At 38.4% G+C, this 12,542-nt stretch overlaps 1 protein-coding gene across 1 annotated transcript in view; it reads right to left on the minus strand.

Annotated features, from left to right (window-relative positions):
• Window positions 1-1,295: 1,295 nt before the first annotated feature.
• PPP1R14B (protein phosphatase 1 regulatory inhibitor subunit 14B) overlaps window positions 1,296-12,542 on the minus strand; it is a 14,899-nt gene continuing 3,652 nt past the window's right edge. Inside the window, exons 2-4 of the mRNA XM_072421491.1 lie at window positions 3,844-3,927; window positions 3,726-3,758; window positions 1,296-1,580 (exon numbers count right to left, since the gene is read on the minus strand). Of these exons, the coding sequence (XP_072277592.1) occupies window positions 1,512-1,580; window positions 3,726-3,758; window positions 3,844-3,927 (186 nt within the window). The 3' untranslated portion in view covers window positions 1,296-1,511. The remainder of the gene's footprint in view (window positions 1,581-3,725; window positions 3,759-3,843; window positions 3,928-12,542) is intronic.

Consider the following 12,542-nt stretch of genomic DNA (forward strand, 5'->3'; position numbering starts at 1 on the left):
GAGTAAAAGGTAACAATAGGTCCCTTAAGTCTTCTTACAGAAAATCTGTTGCCTGCACTGTGCTATCATATTGATAGCCACTTGAAATAGCTATATGTTTAATGCCGAACTGGTATTTAACTCAAATTGCATCTTTAGCTTTGTTTAACCCTTTAGTAGTAGTTAAAATAAGCAAGTCTAGAATTTTGTGCAATGGTATAGTATTCAAGCAATGGCATTGCTGGCAGTATTTTTTTTTTACTTGCCCTGCATCTTGTAACTGTGAATACTATAATTCCGGTCTCTAGGTGGTTACACTCACTTCTGCAAAAATAGGAAGAGAAAATACCTCCTTAACATAAAGATAAGGATGATTGCACTTTCAGTTTAGCTCACAGAAAAAAAAAGTAAATAATGAAGTCACTATATCTAAACATTGGTTAGCTGCAACATATTCATTTTTGTTTTTTTCTTGGCTTTAACTGTCCTCTAAAAGGTGGTCACCACTTCATTTTTTTTATTTAATTTAAAGCATTTACCATACAGGAGGTAGTACCGGACCTGTACAACTCGCTTATATACCATAATTGTACTTGTCCACTTGTTGGGAGATAAGTAAAGGCATTTTTTAGAAAATGTTTTCTTTTCTAAGAATGCTAGTTGTCAGACATTTATAATGGCGATTTGTCTTACAGCACTTTCAGCTCATGGCCTGAAATATAGAGGTGATGATTTCTACCTTGGAATAAGTATGAACATGAACTAATGTAATGCATAATGTATTATCTACACACACGGTATACAGTACATGTGTAGGTGCATCTGTTTGAACTGGTGTTTGAGAGAAGGGACATTCAATAATCTTGGATTTTTTACAGGTATGAAGTTCTAACAATGGGTGTTACCATCTTCTGAAGGTAGAATGATGTCTTCATAAATCTAAGAAGGTATTCCTCAGAGGCTCCAGCAATGCTTTTGTACCGAGCAACAAGTCAGAAACTTAAAGGGGACTAAGAGGCTGTTTGCCAGAAAAATTGTGGTATTTATGCACAAATAATGCCATCATCTCCCAGTGCCCATTAACCAAAACTATAATAATTTAAAAACACTATGCTTGCTCAGAATAGTTTACTCACTGAATTACCTGCTGCTAAGCATCCACTTATGTTTACAGCTGACAATTCTAGGCTGATCTCCTGGGTCTTATCACCTTGCAGTGACCCCATGGGGCTCTGCCAAATCTATTTTAGTGTGAAATATTAAAGCAAAAAACTCTTGTGGGCAAGAATATGCAACATATCCTTTCAAAAGGACAATTTCATAACACTTACATTTTTATTTAATTAAAAAAGATTTCTACAAAAAACATATAAAAAGTAGTTCCCCTGCATTACATGTCCCAAGTGGGCTGCAAGCAGCCACACACATTCCATCTGTGCAGGAGGAGCCAGTGACCCTGACAGCCTGCAATTCTTCACTGCTACCAGAATGAAAGTGAGGCACTGTCCTCTATCTCCAAACTTGCTAGCAAATCACTTCTTCTGGGGAGTGCTTAGCTTCTGCATTCCTTGAATCTTTTCCAGCAACCCAGAAATAAAGGCCTGTTAAAAAAAAACAAACAAAAAAATATATAATCAACTTTATTATTATTATTATTATTATGTAAATCATCAACAATTTAAGCCAAGGGAAGATTCAGTTATACAAAAGTACACCACAGCTGGGGTTGCTCAGGTGTTGTAGCAGTTCCAGTTCACACAATAGAACATCTTCTTAAGATGTAATAGCAACTAATGTGTGGGTCTGAAAAAATCTATTCATCTTACGTGTTATATGTAAATAATCCCATTCATTCCAATGCAAAGACCATGTTCTATCCATCACAACTATAAATTGCTTCTCTATAGGAATGAATGAGGTTTTATATGAATGTGCAGAAGGAATAAGGGGTGGCTAGGAGAGTGGCTGAGCTCTATTCACCAACAGCCTCCCAAATCTAGAACAATATGTAAATGGAGTTGCTCTTTAAACACAGATAAGCTTTGTGATCTGTAATGAGTGGCTAAGTTTTGTGAAGTCAAGTGCTAATGATCAGTTCAGAAAGAAAGTGATCATGTATTACCCATCACTGCCCAATAGCTTATACACATGTTCTGATCATGATAACAAAACAGTTATTATTATTAAACAGGATTTTTTTAGCACCAACATATTACGCAGGGCTGTACATTGAATAGGGGTTGACAGACGAATAACTTCCAAATATTATCCAAAAATTAGCCTTTAACTGAAGAAATTATCCAATAAAGTTATTCAAGTCAGTCAGCTAATTAAACCCATAAATCATTTTAATAGAAAAAACATTATTGGTTCTGTCCCTTTAGGGAAATTGTACTTCCTGTCCTGAAGACTCTTCAGGAATTGAGAGCATATCTTTCCGACGAGAGGGATAAACCTTCTTAGTTTTTAAAGGAACAAGTGTCCCCATTTGAGAAATTCTATTCTGGTGGCAGCTCAAAATTTGGGATTTACTCCAATATTCATTCCGGGTGACATTGGTGGTCAGGACAACTGGACAACGTTTGAATGTACAATCTGTATATTGTAACATCCTATCCAGAGCTTACTTCCAATGCTGGAGCCTATAGCCTTTCACCATCATCTAAAAATATCAAATAGGCATTAGGACCATTATCTGCAAGGATCACCATTTTATACAGCATTTTCTTGTTTTATTATCTTAAACCTGGTTTATGCTGTGACAGTGTGTATGTTATCAGATGACTAGAATATTATTTATCAATATTGAGCAGTGTTAAACCCAGAATTTTTTAAAGCTAAGTGTCAGTCCCTGTATTGTGACCCAACTCTTCAGTAACCACCCAAAAACAGCCAGGTGGTTACTGAAAAGTGCTGGGTGCTGCAGCTAAAAGGGGCTGGGGAGAACACTGATGATGGGACAAAGGGGAGTGGTACAAGGAAAGGTGTGCCTTGACACCTATATACAAAGACAGGAATTCTGACTATGCACAGAAGGGGGCTGGTGGATTTATAGCTCCCTGCAATAATGGGACCTATGACCCATCTACACAGAGGCTAGGGCAGATTCAAGGGAAATATGTGGAAAAAGGAAAAGTTAAAGCTGAACTTAAAAAGTGTCAAAACTACCCTTTAAGTAAAGTTCACCTCAAAACAGCAATACTTGTTTTTATTTAGGACACCATTAAAAAGCACTTTAACTTACATTCTTTACATTTACTTTAGCTGGTCTATCCAAATCTGTCACATACAATGCAGGACGAGCAGTAAGGGAATATACGAGTGTCAAAAAGGTAAACTCAGGTGACCAGTGGGCAGGGATAAGGTAAGTGAAATTACCTTTTAAAATTCGATTGGAAAACTAGCATTTAATCCTTGGAAAAGGGAGAGCCCCAATGCAAGGATAGATTTGATATGTGTCTGGAATTTAATAAACAGCAGAGGATCATTTAAAACAGTCCAGCAATAGATTTTACACAAACACAATGTTGATCTCCCAGGGTTCTGCACTGAAGCCACTTCTACAATATACAGTGAAAAGGTTTTGCATCAATAGGTTTTAAGTGCATTATCAGCTTTACATGTGTCATAGAGGACACTTTTGCATTGTTTTTCAGCATTTTGTAAAAATAAAACTTCCTTGTGTAACTGGGAAAAATGTATACACTATTACAACCACCATTAAACATGTAAGGATGATCACTTACCTCTGTTGGTTTGTAACAGTCATTAAGAAGTTCCTGAAAGAGAAGAATACAAGAAGAATGTCAGACAGCTGAAAGTCATTCTATACAACCCCAGAACTTCTTCTCCAGCCTCATTTACCTTTACCCTTTCTCCTCTCTGCTCATCTGTCTCCATGTCTAACAATTCATCCACATCAATTTCCAGTTCTGGGATTTCTTCTTCCTGTGCAGACAAACACAATGGCAACTTAATAGCTGCAGCCATCACAAACATCCCTGCCCTCCTCCTCCTTTTAACAATGTTATTTTTCTTTAGGAAAACTTGATGACTTAACTTGCAACAGGGCAGACTGAGTAAAATGCTCTTGTAAGACATAGTTACATAGTAGATTAGGTTGAAAAAAAAAGACATAAGTACATCAAGTTCAACCACTAGGAAAATAAACAAATCCCAGATATAAAATATATGAATATGAAGCATGCATGTTGTTAGCTCCCAAGTGCATTATTTTACATTTCTATATTAAATGTCATTTGCCACTTGGCTGCCCAATCAAACAGTACATCCAGGTCTGCTTGTAGATTACAGACATCTTGTATGGACTTAATTCCATTACATAGTTTGGTGTCAACTGCAAACACAGAAATGGTACTTTTAATACCAAACTCTGTATCATTTATGAAGATGTTAAACAGTAAAGATCCCAACACTGAACCCTGGGGTACACCACTAATAACCTTAGACCATTCAGAGTATGAATCATTATTTACAACTCTCTGGATGCCTTCTTTAAGCCAGTTCTAAACCTATGGACCCCAACCTGCATATTAACAGTCTGTGGGGTACAATATCAAATGCTTTAGCAAAGTCCAAGTACACTTTTTCAACTGCTGTTGTACTATTCTTTTATTCTTATTCTATTCTTTTTGACAACTTCTGTCTTTCTTGAAGCCATGCTGACTATCGCTTATAATATTATTTTCTAGCAGAAACTCCTCTATGTGGCTCTTTATCAAACTCTCCAAGACCTTTCCAACTATGGACGTTAAATTAACCGGTCTGTAGTTACCTGGTAATGACATTGCTCCCTTTTTGAAGATAGGAACCACATTGGCCTTAAGCCAATCCATCGGTACCTTGCCAGTGATTAAAGAGTCTCTAAAAATTAGAAATAATGGCCTTGAAATAACTGAGATCAGCTCTTTGAGGACACGTGGATGTAATCCATCAGGTCCTGGTGCTTTGTCAACCTTAATTTTTCCCAGCTGTTTCACAATCATATCAATTCTGAGCCCTTGTGACTCATTTAAAGGCAGTAAGACAGGTGCATCAATTTGAAACATCAAAAACGTCAACCAGCTGTATTCTGAAAAGCCAATGTTCTCTGTTCCTTCTAAACACCAACAGCTAATTGTGATGGTTCACAATTACATTTCACTTTGATAAAGTTTAGAAAAATTCTTCATCCTTTCCAACAACTAACGACTGCACGATCCATGAATGAGTGCTGTACACACAGAACCGTTCTGCTCTATAATGAGGGAAGGGGGAGAATGACGGAGCAGCACCCTGCTGCGCTCTCTCCCCCTTCACTTCTGATAGGATCGTTCGTCATCCATCGTTCGTGGATCCGTCAGGATGGTCATTCGGACAATGACGGCTGTACACATTTAAGATCATCATCCGATATCGGCCGTGAGACGATTATCGGACGAGAACAATTGAACGTGTGTACATAGCCTTACACTGGAGACTTACACCCTGTCCTAGTTCACTTCAGTCAACTAAACATGACCCAATTTTCACTTCTGATCAGATCTAAAGTCAGTCTAAAGCAAGCAATTATTGGCTTTTTGATTGGACATGGACCGGTCAGACACAAGTTCTGTTACATGTGCAGTCAATTAAGCAAATGTGATATGGAGCTCCCAGCTGTGTTTTCATCCACCCCATTCCCACCTCATGATTGAAAGAGCAGATTATTTTACATGCGTCTGATGCAAATTTAGAAATACAAACTAGGTCTTTTAAATGATTAGAAAGCCATGGATAAGTCATGGGCAAAATTGACAGTGTACCAGGCCTCACACAGTGTTCACCCATATCCTATCCTGGACCCCTGGTCCCCTTCCAACATTCACCATGTGCATTACCATTAACGGTATCAATCTAAAATAGGAAACCTGAACAGACTCACTCTGGGCAGAGGACAGAAATGAAATGTAATGGGATCCAGTAGACCTGTTAACCAGTTCACTTCGGATTAATGAGTGTCCCTCCCAAATAGATTGTATAGTGAATATCTGGAAAAGATATTTTTAAATACTACCAATTCATTTAGTATTGGACAGTTCGGGGTATATCATAAAACCTCACAAGAACTTTCAATTCATATAACCGTATGCCAGATACGTGCACCATGTAGATCTTCTTGCCATAATACTGGACACCATCTCCTAACCCAATAAAGAATGGCTTTTAATCCAGCAACTGCATTCTCCAGAATATCAAATCAGTTTTAATAAAATATACACAATTGTAATAACTGCAGCAGGTGAATAGTGCTAGAAGTAGGGTGCAAAGATTTAAGAATCTACACATGGTAGATATCACCTGGGATGAACTATCTTGATCATCTTGGGCAAAAACCTAGCATGTGTATGTTGATTTCCATAATGTCAATTAGTGGACCGATTATGAAATATTCATAATCAACAATAAAAAAAACGCAAAAGGAAAAATTATAAAAGGGTGAGCAAAAGATTTACCAGCCATCACCTAAGAATTAAAGTAAGGCCACAGGTAATTTACAATAGACTAGTTATACAAATCAAGCCAATACAGCTCTACCCTGACTTTGGTACCAATAGAAACGAATTGTGATAAAGTAAAAATGTGTTTTAATGGGGCATTCCATAAAAATTTGTGGTTAGTTTTTTAGCATTTATTTTCAGTTAAGCAAAATGCAGGTTAATGGCCATTAGGTGCGAGATAAATCACTTATCAAAAAAACAAAAACAAAAAAAAAAAACCCATGAGCCTGCATTTATAATACAGTCTTTTTGTGGTAATTTCCCAAATATATATTTGTAGAACCTTACACTAGTGGCTATCTAATGTTTTATCAGGACCATATGCAACAGGGAATTGACAGGATAAGTCACCTTTGGCTTTATTTAATGCAGTAATGCAGACTTTAGTAGAATAGATTCGGATCCGCCTTTTATTAGGTATTTATACACCTAAAAGTTAATAATTAACCAAAGATGACAGGCTTCAGACAGATATATTATAAACAGAATAGTAAACACAACCATTGAAACTCATGGAGATAATGGTTTGGGTGGCATCTTCATGTCCATCAGTCTAAGAGCAATTCTTAGGTCTACCCATGGCCAGGCTTACTACGCAGAACAGTTTTTATGTGATGGCGCACACCGCATGCACCATTTATTAAAGTCCAACTAAACCCAAAATAGAGCACAGTAGATGTCCTATAGTAGATGTCCTATACAGCAATCAGGTCAAAAAGTGATTACATACCATGTATAAGAGCAAAGTAGGAGCTAGAATATCAGGTTTATTGGCCAAATGTGCTTACACACTGCATTACAGGAATTGCCCTTCCTCTTTTAAATCAGCTGGTGGGATGGTCAAACGTTTGCAACTAGGTCACCCCCAAAGTAGCAGGAACAATAAATGCCAGACTGCACTTCATATCATCCCTTGCATTACAGTAGAAACAATGTGTCTTCATTTGGAGACAGGACTTGTAGTAACAGGAAGTCACTAGTCATGTGACACAGAATTTCCAAGTAACAAGATATCTCTACCTTCATCCTATTTCAGTTCTGCTACATCATAACAAAATAATCTATTGGTGGCTTCTTTATCCATTTGAGGATTTCAGTAAAAGATTTTCCTTCCATAGCTCATACCCCCGGTCCTATTCCACTGCACATTGTAATTTGGGGTTCTATGCCCAGCTTGAGGTGCTACCACCTATTTAATGTATTCCTTATATATCATAAAATAAATGATAAATCCACTGGTCATTACAGGGCCACATAAGAGTCATCCTCCCCTGATGGATGCCATGTACCATAAACCCAGTTGCAAGAGTGAGACATCTTCATGGTGACCTTGTAAGAAAACATTGTATGGAATGGTCACCAACAGATCTCTCCACAAATATGAGATGCCAGAGGACAATTCAGTCAACTAGGGCCAAACAATACAGAAATATCGGTTCTGGTGGCCTTCAAACCATAAAATGCATTAAAATAATACCACTCCACAAATGAAAGTCAAAGGTCTTTGAACCTGCAAGCTGTTTAAAATGTACCGTATTTTTCGCCCTATAAGACGCTCCGGAATATAAGACGCACCCAATTTTAAAGGAGGAAAATCTAGAAAAAAAGATTCTGAAAGATTATTCCCCTTCTGATCACTCATGTGCCATTCATACCGGTATTCCCCTTCTGATCACTCATGTGCCATTCAAATTCCCTTTCTGATCACTCTATGCCTTTCAAATTCCCTTTCTGATCACTCTGTGTCATTCAAAATTCCTTTCTGATCACTCTGCCATTCAAATTCCCCTTCTGATCACTCTGCCATTCAAATTCCCCTTCTGATCACTCTGTGCTTTTTTTCCACTGTACGGCAGTTAGGACAGGGAACAGCAGGTGGCTTCTTTCTCTCTGCTTTACAGACAGGAGAAGACAGGATGCTCGCAGAGGAGAGAAGAGACAGACGCTGCTGCAGCCAGAGACACACGCAGGATTGGGTATCGGGTGAGTATATTATTTTAGTTATTTTATCACACCTTTGTCGTATAGGACGCACTAACTTTCCCCCCCCCCAGTTTTGGGGAAGAAAAAGTGCGTCTTATACTGCAAAAAATACGGTAGTTATGTTAGCAGTAAAGAAACTGAGAAGTCCAAACTGTACCGTTCTCATTAACCTGCTGTTTGGTCCATTTAAAAGTCTTCAGGGTACAGATATTTGAGGAACTAATCATTACCAAGCCAGGCACAAGTGGGAACAAAGTGCACCGAATGATCTTACGTATTTTAATGCAGGGGGTCAACTAGAGGCCTGAAAGCTCACTCCATTACTTAAATTGTCACTATATGAACAGAACTAGACACTAACCAGAATGTCACACAACTTTCAGAAGAAAAGACACAGCCCAGCCTCTTGCCCCCCCATCTGATAGAAGGCTCAGACACTGAACTTTTTACATTTAAACTTTTCTCTTATCCTTTAGGACCCATTTACACAGAAGTGTGTTGTGTTAAAAGTTAAAGGCAATGAGCAAGCACTAAAATACTCTAAAAATTACATGCAGTATTTTTTCTGATGCAACACACCACAAAACACAATTGTAGCTAACCCTGCATTGCGGTGTGCTGCATTGTATACATGCCAGAGCTTCATCATCTCAGTACATTTGTGTGTCATGCTACATGAACAGGAGAGTGATACACCAACCAGATATAAAAAGTTAAAATTTAAAAGCCCAATAATGGGAGGAAAAAAAGACTGCAGCCTTCTCTTACTCACCTTCAATACTGGGCTCTCCCCCAGTTCTTTTTTTTTTTTACAAGATACAAGTAAGATGGGCAACATTAGCTAGACTCCTCTGAGCCCAGACTGTTATGAATCCACGCACAGAGAAGAAAAGCAGCAAACTAATAAACCCATCTCCTAGATTGTAAGCTCTTCGGGGCAGGGTCCTCTCCTCCTGTGTCACCGTCTGTATTCATCTGTCATTTGAAACCCCTTTTTATTGTACAGCACTGCGTAATATGTTGGCACTATATAAATCCTGTTTAATAATAACAATAATAATCTCTGCTTATCATCTATTTTACTTGTGTATGGAGTTTCTGATTTCATTTTGGCTTTCATTTTCCATAGAAGTGGAGGATTCATGCCTCTGTTAGTTCTCTTTTTACTGCCCATGGGACTCCTAAAATTAACAAAATACAGTATCTGTTAGATCCACCATTTAATCTGGGTGTGCACCTTACTACACTTCAGGCCAGATAAAAGCAGCACTGTCACTTTTTATTTCTGCCAAGTTACAATAAATCTTTTGTTGCTACTAAGAGGTTACATCGTGCCTGGGATGGAGAAGAATGACGTGACCGGAAAATATGACTAGTGGAAGAATTACATGGTAGAGGGTCGTATGGTCTATGCCGTGGCTGCACAAGGCAGGAAGAGGCAATTACTGGAGTTCTTGTGGCTAGTGACTCACTTCCAGCACACATGTCTCTGCAGAGAAGCTGCCTGATAGAATGCTACATAACGCAGCCCAAAATCTATACACAGCTCAATGCAACCTGCTTTACAAAAAATAACTTTCTGTGCAGTGTGAAAGTGTATAGGTGCATGTATTTTCTCAGTGCCCACAACATTTAGAGGGTGGTCAGCCATGAAGGTACAGTCGTCTGTCTGCTCCCAGGGCAGAACTGTGAAGCATTCCATACATGCCAGCCTTGCGAAATTATTTCAAATGAAAGGGGAGGAGGTGAGCAGGCAAATGCTTTCAGGGTGACCTGTGCCATTAGCATTTTCTCAGCGTTCCTTTATGTTCACACTGTAGTGTTGATGGTAGGGGGCATATTTTCTTCCTTTGCAGTTTGTATGGAAAAGCCCCAAAAAAAGACATATTCTGCAAATGCCTAATGGACATTTACTGTCTGTCCACTGCTGGAGAGACATTGCACGTGACAGTCAGATTTGGAGAACATGTGGAGGGTTTAGATCTACTGCCAGGTTTATATTCTTAGACTTTTTCCTTGTTAGGGATTCAGTCTATGTAATTGTCCTAAATTGCCACAAAAACTGAAACAGAGGCAGCGGTGGCACCAGTGCCTGTGACAATTAAGAGGGGATTTTCCTCACATTGGGAGAAATATCTTCCTAATTTCTGATGTATTTACAGGGAATTAAAATCTCTCTTGACAAAGATAGCAAAGAAAAAAAACTGGCATTCATTTTGACACATCCCTTGCCCATCCTTCCCATCGCTCATCTTCTGCTGCATCCCTTTGTACCTTTTTTCATTGGCTTCAATTTCACCTCAGAATCAAATTCAAGCTCCTGTGCTTTGTCGTCAACTCCCTCCACAGTTCTTGTACCACTTCCCTTTCTGACCTGATAAAAAAATACTCCCCCATCCACTCTCTTCACTTCTCCAATGACATCACAGTCAGACTTTTCTAGAGCTGTCCCAACTCTCTGGAATGAACTCGTCCTATTTGGCTTGCTCCTACTTTCTGCTCCTCACTCAAAACCCATCTTTCAAACTTGCCTATCCGTCTTCTTCTGTCTCTTAAACCCTCACTACGTATTCATCATTCCATATCCCCCCTCTCCTATTGTTTGATACTTTCCCCACCTCTTAGATTGTAAACTCTTTAAAGTCACTGTGTCTGTCATTTGCAACCCCTATTTAATGTACAGCACTCCATAATATGTTGGCGCTATATAACTACTGTTTATTAATAATAACGTCAAAATATAGAATAGAGTGTGAACTGTTTACAGTAAAATTACATTTTCTCAGAGCTGCCAAAAGAAAGCCTAGTGTTTCCCCTAAAATAGCAACGTATATCTTACTTAGTTATGTTAAAGCATGACAGATTAATCATCCAAATTTATATTACAGATCTCATACACACCCTTCTCTAAAACAGAGTTACCAAGGATCCCAAATATACTCAACACGTCCTTCATCCCAAGTTTACAGGGTCTATTCCGGAACTACAAACAGATTTATATTTTTTACATATTCTGCAGTTATCTCTGACATGTTTCCATGGTATTTGGATCTCCCTGGGCGGGGAGGCTCCCTTTCATTTCCTGTCCCACAGCCAAAGAAAAAAAAATCTCCCCAGTGAGAATGTGGGCAGCAATGTGAATGTCCAAGAGCTTTAAAGTTTTTTTTTCTTGACTGTTAAAAAGAAGAAGAACCGTAACAAAAGCATAATATTTATCTACCCGCTAATTTTGGTTTAAAGGATAACTATTATCCTAAAAGTTGTATGCACAGTCACCATTGCAATCTATCCAGCCAGATACACAGCACGGCCTCCCCAACATCCACAACCCACACTACATTGCACTATAGTGCACCATAGCACTTGGGCAGTCACCAGAGGTCTGCGTAGATACAATACAGTGCATCTTAGCCTAACTTTCATTATGCATTGCAGTGAGAAATTACCAGAAATCATTTAGGCATGAATGAGGGGAACTGGAACCCAGCACAATTCCCATTAGTCACTTCAGAGATAATTCAGCTCATCTGTGAACCAAAATATGTACAAGCTCCCATACCTAAACTGCCCCAAGGGCACCTGGAACATATAAATATGAGTGCATTTAATGCAAGAATATATATTGCAACCACACCCTAGGTTTTCTGTTTTCCTACATTACTTGTGTATGTTGAAATCAAAAATTCAAAGAAATGGAGAATGGCTGCCAATAGTCATGTAGGCTAGATTGTATCATCTGTATCTCCCATTAGGGGAGAGGGAAAATAAACTGGGACAAATATAATCTGATAAATGGGGAGACGCTTGTTAGAGAATAGGATAAAATAATATACATGATCTTATTAGCATAAGTATTAGTGGATTGTATTATTTTTGGAAACAGATCTGATATTAAAAATTTGAACATCAAATTTGATACAAGTTTGAACCTCAAATGCCCAAGTGCCAACTGAGGCCAATTATGGACTCATATGGCATCCCTATTTATATTATAGAGATCCTGTAATCAAAATATTGATTTTAACAATCTTTTTATAATCT

This window comes from Pyxicephalus adspersus, chromosome 9 (genome assembly GCF_032062135.1).
Source record: "Pyxicephalus adspersus chromosome 9, UCB_Pads_2.0, whole genome shotgun sequence".
Taxonomy (NCBI): domain Eukaryota; kingdom Metazoa; phylum Chordata; class Amphibia; order Anura; family Pyxicephalidae; genus Pyxicephalus; species Pyxicephalus adspersus.